Here is a 20,687-nt window from a genome sequence, read left to right as displayed (position 1 = left end):
TCCTGGTAGAAGGCTGCGCTGACTTTGGAATTGATATAACACAGTGGACCAACACCAGCAGATGACATGACTCCCCAAACCATCACTGATTGTGGAAACTTCACACTAGACTTAAGCAGCTTGGATTGTGTGCCTCTCCACTCTTCTTCCAGACTCTGGGACCTTGATTTCCAAATGAAATGTAAAATTTACTGACATCTGAAAACAAGACTTTGGACACTGAGCAACAGTCCAGTCCTTTTTCTCCTTGGCCCAGGTAAGACGCTTCTGGCATTGTCTCTGGGCCATGAGTGGCTTGACTCAAGGAATGCAACAGTTGTAGCCCATGTGCTGGATACGTCTGTGTCCGTTGACTCCAGCAACAGTCCACTCCTTGTGAATCTCCTCCAAATTTCTGAATGGCATTTTCTTGACAATCCTTTCAAGGCTGTGGTTATCCCTGTTGATTGTGCCCATTTTTCTACCACACCACAGGCTGATTGCCTCCATGCCATGCAGTAATTGATGCAAAAGGAGCCCAGACAAAGTATTGAGTGCATATACTGTACATACTTTTGAGTCGGCCAACATTTCTGTATTAAAAATCTCTTTTGAATTGGTCTAATATTCTACTTTTCCTAGATAATTACTTTGGGTTTTCATTGGCTGTAAGTCTTAATCATCAACATGAAAAAAAATAAATGCTTGAAACAGATCACTCTGTTTGTAATGCATCTATATAATATACGAGTTTCACTTTTTTAAAATTGAATTACTAATACAAATGAACTTTTTGATATTCTCATTTACTGAGATGCAACTGTAGGCCTTAAAGATATGTTTCTTAAAAAAACAAACTGGGTAATTACAACTTAATTGTACATTGTATATGATTGTGTTTGAACTAAAGATAAATAAATAAATAAATATACAAATAAATAAAAACTGAAACGTAAACAAAATGTAAAGGAGATTGCTCTGGGAATATTACTTTGACAAAAGTGCACAGTTAAAAAAAAAATCAGCAGCTGACATCTTCACTCTCATTTGTAATAACATGCCCTCAATCTGAGGATGGAGTGAAATATCAAAATAAGCAATGACAGTAATCTGGGTCATTACAACTGGATACTGCAATGGAATATATGGAGTATTATCTCACTGTTATAGAGTCACTGAGCTGTTTGACTCTGAGTTGAAGCTCTTCTCTCTCCTGTTGAAGCTCAGAGCTCCACTTCTCCAGCTTCTGTTTCTCCTGTTCTCTCTCTGCAGGAAATGGCAAAAACACAAGATCAGTTTTAGTCCGGAAGAGCTACAGTCCAGCAAACTTTGGTGTACTCCATGGTCTAAAACTACTGATTCAGCTTTGTGATCTAACATATTTAGTTGGTGTATAAGCACAAAGAATCATAAAACTGCTGAATAAAGAAGCATCAAAAAAGACAAAAACAGCTACTATGTGACCATGGCTAAAATCACTTACCTGCTTTATAAGATATATAGGAATGGACTATAGCAAGTGTTCCAGGCCATTCTATCACCTCATCCTTCTTCAAAATCTGGAAATGAAACAGGACTATTGACATTCCAAGACTACAACACCACAGCCTTGGTGCACAAAGACATTTTAAAATGCCACAAATGCAAAAGAACATAATGAGTGAAATGAAACACTGGGAACTGAAATGCAAGCAAACAGATGGCATTAAATGAAGCACATTAAACTTCCAAAGCAGAGAAACAGGCCTTTTTGAGGCAGTGCTGTATTCAGATGGAAGTTTAGCATAGTCTGAAATGCTGCAGTGCAATTGGGCCTTTGCAAGCTCAGATTATACAGGGCTTGTCCTACAAATTGCTGGGAACAATAACCCAAATTTTTAAAACATAGCATGTGGTATAAAATGTTAGCTCAGGGGGAGAAGCTGTGGGCTTGAGGGCAGAAGCTGGAGACCTTGGGGAATTTACCTGGCTTTGGCATGAGGGGCAGATCCACATGCCCCTGGGGACAGTGCGGAGGGGTGGCTCCAAGCAGTCCAGGTGATAGACGCGTGAGCAGGTGTCACACAAGAGTAACTGCCCACTGCGCCTACACACCACACAGAAATCATCATGGATGTCTCCCTGCCACACAGAACCCACCAATCACAACACAGTGGCTATATGTTGGCCCAGTCGCACAAAAGTAGGATGGGGCTTATTTAATCAAAATCTTTTCAAATGGAGCAGTACTTCATTTAAAATTCTTTATCAATGTTGAATAAAGTTTTAAAAAGCTCCTGCACTCTATTTAAAACACCTTATGCTGTACATAACCTAAGCTGTATTTTTAAATCCACAAAAAATGGATGATTACTATAGACAATATTCCCTGAAAAAGAAAATACAATACATTTAGAATGGACAGCCATGAGCAACTGTTGAAGTACCAGGCAAATATCAGTATCTGTTCTTGTTCTAAGTACAGGGAAATTTGTCAGGGTTTTCTACAGTAATCAACCTTGATTTAAATAAACCAGAGACAATATAATTCATAAGGCAAATAATTAAAAAAACAGTTTCAAATGGTGTTGAATGTTGTTGTTCTTTTGTAGGACAATTCGGGCTAGATTAGTGTGATTTAGCCTCCACTGAGCCTACTCCCTACTGGTCCAAAGAATGTAAAATGCCTTGGGTGACTAGAAAAGCAGTCTAAAATTACTGTATCACTCCCAAGAACGCTAGAGGGCGCATGTTCTGAAGAGATTACTGAAAGGGAGTTGTCAGTATATGTCGGATCCATGGACAGGGATATGGGAGTTGTAAGTTGGAGCAATCTCCCATGACTACTTACATCCCTCTCTGAGCTTGGACTGACACATGGGCTGGATGAGGGTGGATGTGATGAGAGGGTTTGTGGGAGGGCGGGGGATTGAGGGCCACCCATGCTGGGCTGCTTTGGGCCCACAGATGCTGTGTGGCGGCTGGTGGGAGTCAAGGGGCTGTCGCCCTGTTTCACCGTGCTGCTGTGTTTGGGTGGACAACCTGGGTGAAATGAGACAGACGACAAAAAAAAAAAAGGAAAAAAAAGTATAAAGAAAAGAGGAAAGACACAACAATGGTATGACATACCTCTGATAAGCTGTCCTCATTGGCTAGTGTAGCAGAAGGAGTGGGAATGAAAGAGCAGTGTCAGACAACAGTGATAGCAAAGCATGCAGGGATATAACGAGGGGATAAATCTGTCACTTCAATTTGGACAATCATATCAAATGCCAACTTGCCATTGCCATTTTGAATGTTACTGTTGAATGAAACCCAACTTTATCCTTGATTTTCTAATGACAGTGAAATGTAAGGATAAGTGAATGTGTTCCACATGAAGGACCTAAATTCTTGAAAGACCTCAATTATTTTCAATCTTGTATTGAACTGTTTGACAATTGTCTCATGAAGTTTGGCATAAAGTGAGGAGCAACAGCATATTTTGCAAAGTCTGCATCTGGTTTGAATGCTCTTTTATACTTTTATATATTCAAATTCAAATCTATCAAAACACAGTGAGAAGAATTTTCTATAAATATTTCATTATTATTTTCTTGCAGAAATGAAATTCAAATTTTTTTTTATATTCACCAAATTTACATATGATTTCTTTGCACATTTGTTACTTAAATAAATTTTCAAGATTATTAACAAATCACAGTTTTTATTGCCTTTTACAAAATGCCAACTTTTCCGGAAATTGGATTCATACATAACATCTATTGTAATATGTTTCTAGGCATGAATGCAACATGTGCCCATGAATAATTATAGTAGTAATGAACTCATGCTTAATTATGTCTTTTAGCTCCATAAAACTCAAGCCAGGTCACACAAAATGTATTAATTTTAATGAAGCTTCTCCAAATAAATGTCACTTTAGGACTTCAGGAAGTCACTGACTGCAAAAACAGTAACATTGAAAATACTCAACAAAATTGACCAGGATTCAGTCAGAGGAAGCAGAATCAATACCAGGTCTCTTTAATTAAAGGTTCAACTGTAAAAATGGCAACATACAATGTAAAATATACACAGATCAACTCTAATATTATTACCATCTCCTTATATCTGCACTCACTGTCCATTCTCAGAGTTCCACTCACGATACAGGAGCAAATTAACAGCTGTTGTATAATTACAGACTATAGTCAATTTGTTGCTCTGTATATTTTATCCCCTCACTTTCACCAACCAGAGAGCAGGTATGATTTGGATGGTGGATCATTCATCATTCTCAGTGCTGCTGTGACAACAAGGCGGTTGTGTGTTATGATGGTTACGAGTGGTTACTGCAGTGCTGCTGTGGGGATTCTGACCATTAAAGAACAGGGTGAAAGTGGAAAATAAAAGTATAAAGAGCAACACATGAACTTCAGTCTGGAGTGTTATAAAATTACAAAATTCTGCTTTATGATAAGCGGATCAGTGGACAACGGACAATGAGTGTAAAAACAAGGAGGTCATAATGTTATAGTTGATTGGTGCATAAAGCCCTGTTATAAGCTTCAAATGTCTATGCTTAATCTAGAACAGCCAACAGATGTTCATGTTAAATTACATTAGCACAGTCCTTACATAATATTAAAAACCCTATAAAGACGCTCAGAATTTAGGATGATTCCAGATTCTATTTTGTCCTTTTTTTCTTGAAAGCTCTATCAGTCATGTCAGAAATGCCAGTCATTGTAGGCTAGAAAGCACGAGATTTATGTGGCAGTCAAACACAGCATTATGTCCTTATAAGTGAGCAACATAACATTTCGCTACTAAATGTACCCTCAGTCAGATTCCACCACTCAAGAGAGTCATTACCTCTCTGACTCCACATTTAACACACTGGAGCCATTCTGCTCAGTATCTCCTGCAGTACAGAGGAATTAAACAGCAAAGAGCCTGTAAGCCTATTACATAATGCAATTACCCAGACTTTGTGTGTGTTTGTGAAGACAGTGAGAGAACAGAATGCAGTAATGCAAGGCATCAATGCAGCAATAATACATTCAGAGTTAAGCAAGAAATGTGTGGTCAGTTTAGAGTACAGGCAACAGCTTATTACAGTGAAATCAAGTGTGTCTTGATGGATTGCAGGAATGATTACACAACAATAAATGGAATTTGCCAGTATCAGTGTTGTAATGTAGGCTCTGTGCAATTTTAGGGTTGGCAAAAAAGTTTAAAATAATTAGTCATAACTCACACGTCATGATAAATTAAACTTTAGCAAATACAGTTACAGTATTAATTAAAGTTATCTGATGCAACTTTTTTAGTGTCAAATATTTGTTTTGTTGTCAAATGTAAAATAAATAAATATATAAATAAATAATAATGAATAAATAAAACATCTGTTCAATGTGCATAACTGCCCACAACTGGCTACATAATAGGTGTCATAAAATAAATAACAATTCATAAACAGAAAAAAAGCTTTTTCATTGTCTCCTTTTCTGTACTGGTTACGTTATGAAGAAAATCCATTTCCATATTCAGGTTGTAAATGACCACTGGCAATAAACCAACATGATGGAAGAGACAAAACATAGTATCAGAAAGTGGAGAAGAGAAGAAATTCTGTTTTGGTTAGATATGAGGCTGGGACACTGCCTGATGAATAACTGAGGGTATTATTCAGCATATTCTGCCAAATGTGTCACAAGTATTGTTTTAATAATTATTTAAAAGCTGTATTGGAAGCACAAAGATAAAATCACAGATTTTTTATAATTTTAACATACAGCGCACAATAAGATGGACTTCAGTCTGACTTACTACGCATGGTTCATACCAGGAGAATGTTTTAACAATGTCAAAATACTAGTATCAGCATGTTAGCTTTGACAGTCCAGAACTATATAATAAAATACTGCATATATTAATACCAATATAGAAAAAATTTGAAAACTGTAAAAGCAGACATTGTAAATTACCTCTCTTCCTGCAGCCTTGGTTTGCAGAATTTAGGTAGGACAGTGTACTTTTCTTACGCTGAAAAACATAATAAAATCATTTAATAAATCACTTTAAATACAGTATACAATATAACACACAACAGGTTTATCTGTGTGTGCAATACCTCTGGCTCAAAAACCGCTCCACTGTAAACTGGGTTTGCTGTTGTTCGTCTTTTCCTCTCCTGACGTTTGCTCTGAATCTCTGCACACAACATTAAAGGAACATTATGTAGTATTTCTACCTTAAAATTGCAGCTTGTAACTAACTGTGATGCTCCACAGAACTGTAGAAGGGAGAATAGAGCTTCTGTGGCTGCTACACCAGGTCCTCTGCTGGTTTACTGGACTAAGCAACTTCTGAATCACGAGGCGGAGGACTCGCGTGACAATGTGTAACACTAGCTCTGTATTCCTGGTAAGGACATTATAACAGAGAGAGCAAAGAGAGAGAGAGAGAGAGAGTGAGAGAGAGAGAGCAGCTGTACCAGAGTTAATACTGGAGTGAATTTGACTGAGTAAAGTGAAATGAAACAGACCTGAGGACAAAAGTTGGAGTAGTATTTGTTGCCCTTTTTTCATGTGTTGCGATGTTAGTTAGTGATATGTATATGAAAGTGTTATAATCAGTTATTCTGAGAGTTACTGTGAGCAGCGTTTGCGGCTGCTAATTTTGCTGGATTAGCTCACTTATTTCGTGTTAGACATTGATTCTGATAGTAAGTGCTTTTCTCCGGTTGCTGTCTGGATTAAATGACTAGAGCTACAAATTGCATTGGTGGAACCCAAGCTTTGTTGGAGACAGTGTTAAAATCAGGTTTTTGACAGTTATTGATGAACGAGGGTGAGTTGTAGTGCCTGCTTACTTTAGCTGGATTAGCTCACTTTTTACCATCAGACATTGGTTCTGGTAATAAGTGCTTTTCTGACAGTTGCTGTGTGTTTATACGGCTAGAGTACCACCAAAGTTACATTTTATGGTTGTAATAACAGGGTCCAGTGTATATTATAAGTGATATATGGGTTTTACAATGCAGTCAACATAACTTTATTCGATTACGCACATTCACCAAGCTCAACATCAGATGAAGTCCCAAGAGTCATTTGCCACCGATGTAAATATCGTGTTTATGTGAGAGAGACACATGTCAGTACATGTGAAATAGAGCAGCTTGTGGTGCAAATCCTAAATTTGCTTGAGTATGTATGTGATGTGAATTGCTATGAGCATGAGGTTCTATGCACCTGAATATATGGAAAAAACAAACAAACAAAACCCATATATACATAATGAATACTCACCTTCCAGATAGTCATGAGTTACAAGACCAAGAGACACCATGAAGGCCAGTTTCTGTAAAAAAAAAAACAGAACATTTTACTGTAGGTCAGCTTTTGACACCTCAACTGCAGACATGAGAATTTGACAGACTTAACTGGAGCATACAGATCAGTAACACCAACCATTTACAAAACAAATAAAAAAAAAACCTCATCAATAATTCAACAAAATTTCACTGTCCAAAAACAAGAGCCATCCAGAACGCTAACACAAAGAGTCCTCAGAGTTTTTTCCCATCCTTCAATCAAACAGTTTCATGCTATGAGTTCACCTTGCTCCAAAACAAAATATGGAGTAACCAATAGATAGGGTTGTTCTTAAAGCTGCTCTTTTTTTGGTCTATATCTTTCTTTCCTTTACATTCTGTATTGGGTGACAAAGGGTGCCTTTTCAGTTCTATCTGCCAGTCCTGCTTCCTTTTAACAAAACTTAAAACAGCCACTGCTCAGAAGTCCCCTAAGCTCTCGAAATTCTATCCAAAATTATAGCAGTAAATTCTCTTCTTATAATACAAGAATATGTGAAATGAATGCTTCAAGCTTCCTCTACAAAAATTACAAAGTATTTTTTTCATCAAACACCCTTGTTAAATCATTACTGTGGCTAACTAATCAAAAACACACACAACTACAGGTAAAATAATTATTGAACAATATACTGAATTCCAAAAATGTTATAGAATTCAGTATTCATAATACTCATACTATAAGCAAAGAAAAACAACCTACAATAACAGCACCTATGATGGCACATATTTGTGTAATCAAGTATTTCAGAGTGAAACTTTTCTAGCTGCGACGCTAAATCAGAAGAACTGAGCTAATCCGTCAGTGACAGATTTCATTATGTTCCACCAAAACATGAGCTTTTTTGGTGAAGATTCAGAGTTTAATAAACAATAACTGTTAAGTTACAGTTTTTAAATTATAACTCACTGTGCAGATAGCCCACTGTTAATGGTACTGTTCATTGTCTTGTAGTTTATATAAAAACAACTATACTGTAATTCTATGCAAAATGTCATCAAAAATATACCAGATGAGCCAACAGATGTGTACTCTATAATTTCAGTTTGTATTTTTCCTCACTCAGTATGCTAGATATCCACTGGTGTACAACCTAGCTGCAAACCTAGAGTTGTTCAATAAATACGAAAAAAAGTTCACATTACAGATCCACCACAAAAAAAAGAAAAAGTTCTAAAAATTCTTGAATTTCCAAGTGCCAGACACTAATCTGACTCAGTGCAAATCAAATGATTGTGTACTCTTTGTCATTTTTGTTTGCTACATGCATCTGTTCTGAATATGTACAAACATTCTTCGTCATCGTTTGTAAATAACAAAAGATATAGTATAGCAATGATTTACACTATATTAGATATTATTAATAATAGATACATTATTTGAAGTATACAGGAACAAGTGTGTCGGTTATATGCAAACACTATGCCATGTTTATAATGGACTTGACTGTCTGCAGATGTTAGTATCTGCAGGAGGTCCTGGAACCAATCCTCAGTTGTAGCCCTGAGGGCCAATTGTACAGCTGTGAAAGTTTCTATGAAAGTTAAATATAGTGTCCAACAAGAACCTTAGTTCTGTATCTCTAATGTTTATGCTACAAAGTTTAAGGTTAATATAAATAATTCAGAACCACCGCACAATTTGCTGCGGTAATTATAAAATGTATTAAATAAAATATATAATAAAACTAATTTTGGGATGCATTTGTTTTTGACAGTGACCAGTGACAAAATAAAATGTATATATAGAGAAAATAAACTAAATATTTAACAAGAAGCATAAACAATTTCTTAAAAAAATAATAATAATAATAATTAAAGAAATAATACAGAAACCAAACAACACATTTTCAGGAACTGGGCTCATAATCCAAATAACTCCTTTCTGTATTGTACAAAATATTTAAATCACATTTTGCAAAATATGCTATTTATAATACAAAACTAACAGAGCAACAACCTTCTACAACTAATTATTAGTAGTACTACTATAGAATGTATACAGGAAAGAAAATTTTACCACTTACTATTGGGTTTTCTTGGCGTTTAGGTGTAGGGGTCTGCGAAACTGGAGTGTTATTTGTGTTTGTTAGAGTATGGGGAATTGACACCGTGGAGGAGGGGACAGGTGACTGCAGTGTAGCTGGGCGAGGTGTTGGACTGGAAGATGATGTCTTTGGCTCTACCTTGTCCACTGCTACAGGTATCTGAAACAAAAAACCGTTTAATCTCATTACAAAATCCTTCCTTTAATAAAACAGAACTCATTTTGATAAAATTTATTTTAAAACAAACTGAGCTAAAACCAATGGACCGCTAAACAGCATGTACCACTAGTCATTAGGACTGTTACTGAAGATACTCAGATGAGGTAGGACAATTCTAAAATCAGCACAATTTTAAAATCGGTATTTCTGACTGGGTTTTCTTGTTTCAGTTTGTGGGGTAGAAACTCCAGCTATCCACATTAAATGCACAAATGTACTGAAAAGGTCTTTTTAAATATTATAAATTTAAAAATAGTGTAGTTTTTCTGCCTCCAAATTTCCCAGATTTGTTCCCTGACTGTCTAAGTAACTTCATAAATATACTTCAACTTCAACTGCAGTTCCACTGCTAATTACATCACATCTTAAGGCAAAGAAATAAAGAAATAAGCAAACTGTATAAAAATGTGTTAACACCAGCCAGTCCTTATGCTACAAAACTAGACAGGTCCATCAATAGCTGCTCTCCAGTGCATTGCAGACTGGGAATATATTTAATTAACAGCTTAAATTATATCTTACTATGTGCTATGAGTATCTGGATCAATCATAGTATTCAGCCCATTTTAAGTGTCTCACACTTTGTGTTGAAGATTTGATTTTGAATGGATATAATTGATATATTTACACTCCAACGTCCAATAATGAAAAAATAAAACAGATGAGCTGTTATATGTTATTATCTAAATCAGATCAAAGCTATAAAACAATGTGAATGGTTGAATAACCAAATTTCATATTAAGGTTGTGACATATCTTATCATTCGTGACAATATCATAATTTTTAAAATTATATTAAAAAAATCAATATGACTTGTTTATGTAATGACTCATGAATAATGTAATGAATAGCATATAAACTATTCTGTGTTTGTTTTGTTATTTATTGTAAAGTTTTAAAGTTACTTTTTGTATAATTGCTTACATTTGCTGTTTATATGCAGACAGAATTTTCTGCACTTTGGTTGTGTGATAGATTTATATGCTACAGTGTTGTTTTATACAAAATCAGAATCTTGGTAAGTTACAATGTAACTTACAAGTTTTAAATGTTTGTTACAAGTTTTAAATGTTTGTTAATTTTGTTGTTAAATAAAACTTTTTAATAAATGTAATCATGTAATACTATTGATATATATTAAATATATTTAATTTACTATCATCAATATTAGTACAACATAGATTTTGTTTCAATAGTGTGTTCTTGAAATTATAAAAAGTATTTTTCTGTGATTTTTCATATCGCCAAGAATATTGTTATCACCAAAATACACTGAAATATCGTGATGTATTTTTAGGGCCATACCACCCACCCCTATTTCATATCCAGGTTCTCACATGGTGCCTCACACTCTTTTTCTTACTTTTACTCTAAACTTAATGAGGCAGTTCCGGTCTGGTAAGATTTGGACAGAAATTTCTCTGGTGGCATTTCTCAGATACGTTCAGGTTTGACTAAAATGTATCTTGTACACCTTCCATTAAAAAAACCCAAAAAACATTATTTTCTTGTATGCACTTACCAGGACATCTGGGCAAGTGTTAAGGCTCCGAGCGGCAGGATGTATATCTGTGCTGGAAGAGTTATTGTTGGGTTGGTCAGATGCTGCAGCTTGGGGCTGGCTGAACTTGGGGGAGATGAGGATACTGGGCAGCTGTGTACTATTGTGCAGTGTGCTGCTAGTGTTGAACTGGCTTATATTGGTGTTGAGTGTCATGGTGATGCTGGGACAGGACTGGATGATGTTAGGGCCAGGTTGTGTATTATTAGGGCATGGCTGGGTTACACCATGGATAGGCTGGGTGTTGTTGGAGCCGGGCTGAGTAATCGCAGGACTAGGCTGAGGGCTGAAGATATGAAGCTGATGGACTGGTCCAGAGGAGGGCAGCAAAGCAGAACTCAGTTTAGCTGTCAGGAGAACAGGCTGCTGTATAGATTGAGGGGAGGCCAAGATTGGCTGCAAGGTCGCTGGAGTTACAGAAGCCGGAGGTTTGGGCATTACCTGCTCAGATAATTGAATTAAGAGAAACAGAGAAAAAGAGAGACAAAAAATGTCACAGACTGGCATATATGCCATTAGTCACCAAATAACAGAAAGTGGGATTTAAATCAGGCTTTAAATAGGGCTTGAGTTATTAAAACATTAAGCACATAAAATACAGGTTTGTGCATGCAAGAACCATCAGTGTTGACAGGTTTTGGTTGATATCTGAGGTTGAGAGTACTTCAATGCTGCATAATACAACTTCTTTTAATATATGCAGTATGTAGCACCTTTCTTACAAAAATAAGATAATACACCACATTCTTTACCAGTCCGTTTGAGCAAACTTGTTGAAAACAACTTTCAGCCTTGGTTTAGGTTCTAGAAAAAATTCTCTTGCTTGGGGTGAATTTCCTTTTAAACTATTTTAAACTCTATGGCTTGCCCAAATCATTAGTATGTTAGTGTTAGGAAACTCAACCACACTAGAAGGTGAAACGCTGATCATAATGACCCATGTATGTCTCTTGTGAATGTATTTCAGGCAGCTTGTCAAGTTGCATATGGGGGATGTACAATGTAGGTGCCCCAGAAGATGTCTCTCTGATGTTGGAATCAGTGTGTATCATTTGTGTGTCTCTGTGTCACAACTCACTTGCATAAAGTAGAGAAAACGTCATTTGTATCTAGTCAATCTGTCGCAGTCAAATTGAGGCTACAGATTGCCTACTCTCATAGAAAATGACTGGTTGCATGTTGATTTGTCACTTTCTAGTGTGAACAGCTCCTGGCTGTCATGAATTTAACACTTATACACTTCTGATAAATAGTTGAAAAACATATGTGCTCAAACTTTTGACTGGTAGCATAGTCTCTTTTAGCCTTTACATGAAACACTCTCTACCACAGTTAGCTTGAAACAACAACAACAAAAATGTGATGATCCAAAAATGTGAGACTCCATGTGACCAGCTTGGTCAGAGAGCCAGTATCTGGTACACCAAGTGTCACAGGGCCAGGATCACTTATGGCCAGAGGACAAAATTTCCCACAAGCCTCTATGGGTAAGCAGCCAAACTATGTGATTAGTCTGGATGACAGGCCCCTAATGAGACATGTCGCAATCCAGTTGAAAACACCATCTTTGTCTACTCATTACTAACACTATTCATGCAATGTGTTCAAATTCTCATTAACGTAAAATAAATATTTTTTAAGAACATTTGTTTGTATGATTTAGTTTCGAATGTTTATGATGAGCCTCTGGTAATTCATGATGTGCTGCCACACAATAAAGCTGGAGCTCCCAGTCACAGGAATAATACTCAGCATATCGATGAGTAAAGGTTTTAAACCAGAAGTATGGACTGGGCAAAGTCCAGAATTTGACATGGGACAAGAACAGACCCCTAGAAATTTCAGTTAAAGCAAAGACCAAGTGAAACTTCAGTACTGTTTTTTGATGGAAAAATAAACCTAATGTTTTGTGAAATCATGAAAATAATTTAAATTCACTTTGAGATACTTCTACTAATGTACTGAATACTGTGGGAAACAGCTATTTACACACACACACACACACACAAACCATAATATAATGACCACCTTCTTGTCTCTAAATTCAGTGTCCATTCTCTGAGTTCCACTGACCATTCTGGAGGCCTTTGAAGTTTTATAATTTCAGACTATAGTCCATTTGTTGCTCTGTATATTTTATTTCCCTCCTTTCACCCTGTTCTTCAATGGTCACTCTCACAAGACCACCACAGTGCAAGCATGATTTGGGGGGTGGACCATTCTCTGCACTGCAGTGATTGTGTGTTAGTGTGTTTTGTGGTCCTCTGGGGGTCCTGATCATTAAAGAACAGGGTGAAATTATACAGAGCAACAAATGGACTACAGTAATTGTATGGTCAGTGGAACTCAGAGTACTAGTGGGTGTAGAAACAAAAGATAGTCGCAATGTTATGGTTGATATATATATATACAAACACACACACACACACACATACATACACACACACACACACACACACTATATTGCCAAAAGTATTCACTTTGTATTTGCCTTTGCATGCATATGAACTTCAGTGACATCCCGTTCTTAATCCATAGGGTTTAAGATGATATTGGGCCACTTGATAACCACTGACAGTAGCAAGGACATTTCAAGAATGGACTTGCACAGGTGGCGTCCAATCGCAGTACCATACTAGAATTCACTGAGCCCATTCTGTCACTGCTTAGCTGCTGGTTTTATACACCTGTTGCCATGGAAGTGATTGAAACCCCTGAATTAATTTTTTTGGATGGGTGGGTGAATACTTTTGGCAATATAGTGTATATATCCCTATATATAATGCAAACTTAGTTTGAGTCCTAATAACATTCAGCATTGTATAGTAAAGAAACAGTTTGTTAAAGCTTTATCAAATTTGAAGACTCAGTAAAGAACAGAACCTGGTTACCCTGAAAACCACTGAAAGGATGGCCTTTTAATGCATAAGAATATTCTTGAAACAAAATTCAAAACATGGTTGGGTACACAAAGCCAGTAATGAATCACTCATGCAATTCAAACCAGCCTCTTGCTACATCACATGATTATCACCCCACTCTCAGACCTGTATGAGAAAGATCCTACTAGGGGTCAGGTTTGAATTTTGTGTTTGGGTTGAGGTCAGGAGGTAGGCAATGCAAAAGGTTAGAGGTTAGGTTTATAGGTTAGCACTGAAGAAGGTAACAGATGCTGCCAAGAATACAGACACCCAAATTAGGTACAGTTAATGACCCACAGCAAAGCTACTGCACTACGGACCTTTCTCACAGAAACAGCATTATTGCCAATTAAAAAAAAAAAAAAAAAGAACTCACTGGTTTCCATTTAATATATTACTAATACACTTCAATCCCCCCACTATTCATTTCAAAAGACTAAATATCACTATTGAGTGTGTTCTAAAGTGAACTATTTAGATTAGATCAGAGGTTGCCAACCACCAGGACGGGACCGGTACCAAAATTAGCTGAATTCAATTTTTGAAAATGTTACCATTACTTTATTTTTCAATTTAAACAAATAAATTCACTTAATTATTATTGCAATTGTGCCCTGTCTTTCTGGATTAAAGTGAAGACACAATCCACAACTTTCTCATGAAAGTCCATGTTGCATCTTAAGTGCACATGTCTGTGTGATCCCGTGTTTTCTTGTCATTTTAATTTAAAATGTGAGAGCACTATTAATGAAGCGCTTTAAGTTTCATTGCTCTCCTTAACAAATAAATAAATGAATAAATAAATAAATAAATAAATAGGGGGCGGCACGGTGGTGCAGCAGGTAGGTGTCGCAGTCACACAGCTCCAGGGGCCTGGAGGTTGTGGGTTCGATTCCCGCTCCGGGTGACAGTCTGTGAGGAGTTGGTGTGTTCTCCCCGTGTCTGCGTGGGTTTCCTCCGGGTGCCACAGTCCAAAAACACACGTTGGTAGGTGGATTGGCAACTCAAAAGTGTGTGTGTGTGTGTGTGTGTGTCTGTGTTGCCCTGTGAAGGACTGGCGCCCCCTCCAGGGTGTGTTCCTTGCGCCCAATGATTCCAGGTAGGCTCTGGACCCACCGCGACCCTGAATTGGATAAGGGTTACAGATAATGAATGAATGAATGAATGAATGAATAAATAGACAACTCACTCAGATTTGTGCTGCGTGTGCTTAAACTCTCACTGCTTGCACTATTCTATTCAGTGGTCTTGCAAAACCTTTTTTGTCCTCACACTCAGATTTTCAAAGCTGTTTAAATGTTATTTGTAGTCTATAAAACCTGAGGTTATTCAATTTTTTGATGTTGAATCAAGCTGGAATACATATGTAACACTAACAGCCCCTTCAATCTTTAAAAACTCCTTGTGGGTTTTGTCCTGTCAGCAGTCAGGTTGAGAACCCCTGATTGAAAGAGTGCAAAATTAAACAATCCAAGAAAGGTTTTACCTAATAATCTTAAGACTGAACTGAGGTCAGCAGAGATGCTGCTTCAGGTAGTGAGTTTTCTTTGCAAACATGAAACGGGTCCATGCAGGAACAGCAAAGCTTTGGTCCAGCAGTTCTGAGCAAAAAAAAGCCACACACATACACAGTCACAGCAGCGACAGACTCTCTACACGCCAGTCAGGGAGGGGCAGGGGCTGAGAGGTTTCCATGGGAACAAACCTGTGGTAGAGAGGCTGGTCTAGCTGTCTGTCTGGTGGGCGGGACAAACTGTGGAACTTTGATTGGCTGAGTGGTGGCCTGAACCTGTGACAAGACTGCCCATTTACTCCAAGTGATAGAGAGAGAGACATACTGAGACAACAATAAACACCACTACTACTTTCTGTTTGAAGATGTACCAGGTGATAGGAGTTTTTAAACAGAATCTTTTGAGAGACTGGATCATACATGGATTTATAAGAATCTATAGTCACCTGTATATTGAAATTCTATTCAAATTTTAGTAACACCTTCCAATATCAGTGAGGTCAAAATGAAACTGCAGTGTTTTAACTTGTTTTTTGTAGTATACACCTAAGTACTGAAGAGCAACAGTACAGAAGTAAAAATATTGAAATTATACACATCACATAATAACATTTGTATCAAAGAAATTGTATCATTGCTGCTTAACAAAAGATACATTTTACTTACAACAATGGTGTTTTTCGGAACTATCCGCACAGGTTCTGTTCCCTGATTGGTTGACTTGCTGGATGATTGGAGGCTGACAGGAGAACTCTGAGGGTCCGAATTTGGAAGGCTGGGAAGGGGTGTGTTTGTGAGGGTGGTAACCATGGCAATGGTTGGTGTTGGCATCATGGCAATAGGTGTGGTGGGCGTGGCAGCTCTCAGCACCAGAGGTAGTGTCTTAGTGGCAATGACTGGAGTCACGCTCACTGAATTCTACACACAAACAGAGACGGACAGTGAGAGGGAGAGAGGGTGAGAACATTATAACACAGACAAACTACAAACATGGCCTTTATTAAAACAATGTGGATATTCACAGATATTCCTTGTTGGAGCCAAACTGCTAGAAAACTGAGTTGTCCTTTGAAACTATCTGTGAAATTAGCAATTGCTCTGTAATGCATTATTATAATATTTAAAATCTTGAAAACAACCCCTACCGATGCCTGCTCAGAACTGCAAAATCATCAAATCACAGAATGATTGACAGTGGAGTCATAAATGCAACTCAAACAAAACAAGGTCAGTAGCGGTGTTGAACCATGCTACCAATGACAACCTAGATGGGGAGAGAAAACAAAAACAAAAACAAACAAACAAACAAACAAAATCCCCTGAAGCTAATCTGGGTTTGAGCACCCCTGCTGCTTTTGAGAGGAAAGAGTCAGCTACAACACTGTAGCATGTACCCCTTTGACATTGTGTGTACCCTGTAAACCCAGTATTCCAAATGCTGGGCAGAAAGAGGTGCATGCCACTTTTGGGAGCAAGAATGTCAGCAAGGTGCTGCCTTTTTTGATGCTGTCTTTAATGCTTGAATTTTATCAGTGAGATAAAATATATAAACAGAATCATTCCCCTGTTAATAAATAACTAAATAAATAATAGAGTCTGAATAAGCTATAGCTATAGTGAATGAGCTGGAAGGCTTAAGTGTGAATAAGTGAAGTAAATATAATAACTAGTATAAAAGTAAACATATTTCTAACCTACTTGTTCCTGACTGATCAGTCCTACCCAGCTCCAATCCAACGTAAGAAATAAAACATAAGAAAACATGCAGTTACTGATTAGAAGAAAAGTATGGAAATTAGTGGACAGTGGTTTTAACCCTCGAAATCATACAGGAGTTCCACAGTAGGCCGATTTAAGGAGTACATACAGCAGGCACGTGGGTCAGTTATAATTGATCATTGAGTAGGCAACTTTCTTTAAGAGCAAGAAAACCAGGTCTTCTGTGAACGCAACATCAGGAATAATTTATTACCTGATATTCACTTTTCTAAATGTCCTAATTCCAGTTCACACACAGCATGTCACAACACAAATATTTAACATGAATTACTGAACAGGATATATTGTTTGCACAATTATTATACACATTTTTTTTTCTAGTCTATAGTTGTTATTAACAATCTTTTGTTTGGAGCAAAAAATCTGCCATCAAATCTGATTTCAGTCATGCATCCATAATTGGTTTATACTACAAAAATGAGCTGTGCTCTAGCTAAATACAAACACGATTTAATGAAAGACACAAAACCGTAGGTTTCACAGCTAAATGTCATTGTACCTTTAAGAACCAATATGAACACCTCAATAATAGTTTACATGAATGCAAACTTTACTAATTAAGAACTTCAAAAAGACATGTAATAGTAAATACATTAAGCCACTGCACCTGTGGAGCACTGAGGTGAGGTGGAGGAAGGCTCTGGCTTTGACTGGAGACCAAGGTGGTAGTCTTCCCCTCAGTCTGCAGGGGGAGCTGTGTCTGCGTCTGGAGCCTGATCTCCGCTGACTCCTGCTTCACCAGCAAATCTCTCCTCAGTTGCTCTACCACCTTTTTCTAAGGAGAGAATGCAGCCTCAGCAAACCCATGAATACACAATAAGCACAGTTCTAAAGAGGTCATGGTGATGTACTGCCCCCACAGGATTGGAGAGGCTCCACACTAACATGGCAGCTGTGCTCCACACACACACACACACACACACACACACACACACACACACAAATACTACCCTGTAAAATATGTCAGCACTGTGATTGCTGATGTAAAACAAAGGATTGGTTTATGATCAATAAAGCCAATGCTGATCAGTTTAAAAAAGTCTTGAATAGCTCTGATATTGTGATCAGTGATGTGACATCACTACCTTACATGGTGCAACAGGAAAGCCTTAATGAAAAGGTTTCACCATTTAAGCTAGAAAAAACAAGAAATATTAGAAAACTAAGAAGGCAATGATGATGTGAATTTTGCAATATTTCTGCTTTACATTCTATATCTATTTTTAGTCTAACAATAATACATTTCTTAACTCTAAGTTACAAGGGAACTTCAATAAAAAAAAGAACGTATATAACATGATGCATATATACAAAGTAATTGCTATGGAAAAAAATCTTTTTTTTTTTTACTTTTTCAAGGAATAAAGGTTTTACACGACTCCTCTGTGATTAAACTCAGACATTATCCGTTTTTATCGCATTGTCACATGATCACAAATGAAAAGAGAGCCTGTGTGATCTATTTTTTTCTCTCTCATTTTATCGCTGGATCAGGATGGCATAGAAGAGGTATTTTCTCTTATTTTTTTTTAATCCTGATATTGCTCGGCCAGGTGATGTTTGGTACCCTGGTAGTAAGTAACTCTTACATTTTCCTATTGCTCTGAAAAGGTTTTTTGGCAGTATCTTTGGAAATATGCACTCAGAGGCTAAATACTGTGTGCAGGAGTGCTCATATTACTATTTTATCCAAAGTGAGCTGAGATCTGCCTGTTAAAACGAAGAAATCCACATCCAGACAGGATTAAAAATTTAGACGACCACTGAGTTCAGTGAAAAACAGCAAGTAGTTTAGTCAGTAATTTTCTCAGAGGACGTCAGGGTAATACACAATCATGGTCAATACGGACTGAAATAAATTTACAGAAGACTGAATCACCCCAGGGCCCCATGGAAGTTTAATTCCATCAAATATTTATAAGCTTTATATACAAAAAATAAGTAGCTAAAATGAAAAATATAACAATAAAAGAAACCTATAGGCTATACTGTTTATACTGTGTTAATACTGTCACAGGTTTCCTCAAGTTAGAAAACATTTGTACCCTTATCTATTTTACATAATCTATACAGGCTCTTTTTGATTCAGTTTTTTTTTATTATTATTTATTTATTTATTTTTTGTAAATGAAAATCACCTTGTTTGATGCAGGTTTATCAGACTGCAATATATCCACATGAGGGCAGCATTTGCAATCAAAAAGCCTTTGGTGTTTAACAAGAGCAGTGCTTCACATCTGAAAAAACCTAATTCTCATCAAACCTATGCAATTTATAGTTCCAGTAACACTGTTCTAATGTGGTTTAAAGACTAAAATGAAATGCTCATGGAGCAGGGTTACAGCTCCGCGCTGAAACCCACTGAGATTTAAGTACGTGGACATTCCTGGCCACTTTTACATTCTTAAAAAAAAAAAACAAATTTACCTATTAATGTGGAACATCACCAGACAGTAAGACAGGACATTGTACTGTGGGACCACAAAAAAATACTGGGCTGATCCTATCTTACCTCCCTGTTCTCCTGTGACTTTGAGTAGCACTGAACTTAGATTGAATTAAATTGTAGATCTATTTTTTTTATTTATAGTACTATTTTAATAACAGTCATTTTTGTTTTATTATTTTATTGTCTTTTATTTTAAGCTGTTTTAAATTTTACTGAATAGCTTTTTAATCATTTTTATTTAATTACATATTCTGTTTTAATTCCATTATAATACTTTAATTGTTTTTATTTTCTTTTACTTTTTAAAATTCTACTGTAATTCTTCTTTATTGCTCTGTAAAGCACTTCGAATTGCCATTGTGTACGAAAAGTGCTCTATAAATAAACTTGCCTTGATTTACTGTGAGGCAATCAAAAATGTTTTTTTCTTAATGCAAGATATACATACTGCCATCATTTCCAAACGGAGGTAACTTTTTCTAGTACAGGAATATATATTTCACTGTCATAACACTCAACAATACTCATGAGACAGGAGAGAATAATGTCCACACATAATCCACGTGCCCAGTGCAAATATTAACAGAGGATTTAACACAACTAACATAACTGGCTAAAACTTCAAATAGTTAACTAATAGATTGTAGCTTGTAAGTCATGTAGTAACCAAACTCAGAACCTAGCAAGAATTTAAGAGTTGATCCTAAATGTAGAGAATGTTTTTATTTTTGTTTAGTAGATCTATTTTCGAGAAATCCACTCGACCCGCTGCTGAACTCAGTCACTGAGACAACGTTGGTCCTGTAGGCATTAGTGTAGTCTACTGTATCAAATGAAATCTGATTGTGTATGTGTGTGCACAGTTATATGAGTGCTTT

At 36.8% G+C, this 20,687-nt stretch overlaps 1 protein-coding gene across 4 annotated transcripts in view; it reads right to left on the bottom strand.

Annotated features, from left to right (window-relative positions):
- The window catches only part of LOC136676801 (PHD finger protein 21A-like), a 56,957-nt gene that overhangs the window by 5,653 nt on the left and 30,617 nt on the right, over positions 1-20,687 (bottom strand). For 2 of the 4 annotated variants that reach the window (XM_066654028.1, XM_066654029.1), the window contains 12 exons: positions 17,968-18,135; positions 16,248-16,499; positions 15,774-15,857; positions 11,109-11,588; positions 9,346-9,525; positions 7,254-7,305; positions 6,077-6,156; positions 5,931-5,988; positions 2,810-3,000; positions 1,945-2,100; positions 1,463-1,538; positions 1,142-1,245 (listed from right to left, as the gene is read on the bottom strand). In XM_066654028.1, coding sequence (XP_066510125.1) covers positions 1,142-1,245; positions 1,463-1,538; positions 1,945-2,100; positions 2,810-3,000; positions 5,931-5,988; positions 6,077-6,156; positions 7,254-7,305; positions 9,346-9,525; positions 11,109-11,588; positions 15,774-15,857; positions 16,248-16,499; positions 17,968-18,135 — 1,881 coding nt within the window. Of the gene's footprint in view, positions 1-1,141; positions 1,246-1,462; positions 1,539-1,944; positions 2,101-2,809; positions 3,001-5,930; positions 5,989-6,076; positions 6,157-7,253; positions 7,306-9,345; positions 9,526-11,108; positions 11,589-15,773; positions 15,858-16,247; positions 16,500-17,967; positions 18,136-18,163; positions 18,254-20,687 lie in introns of those variants that run through there. The other 2 variants (XM_066654031.1, XM_066654030.1) reach the window with 2 other exon arrangements.

The sequence above is a fragment of the Hoplias malabaricus genome, chromosome X2 (genome assembly GCF_029633855.1).
Source record: "Hoplias malabaricus isolate fHopMal1 chromosome X2, fHopMal1.hap1, whole genome shotgun sequence".
NCBI classification, from domain to species: Eukaryota; Metazoa; Chordata; class Actinopteri; order Characiformes; family Erythrinidae; genus Hoplias; species Hoplias malabaricus.
This window is presented reverse-complemented; position numbering and strand designations above follow the sequence as displayed.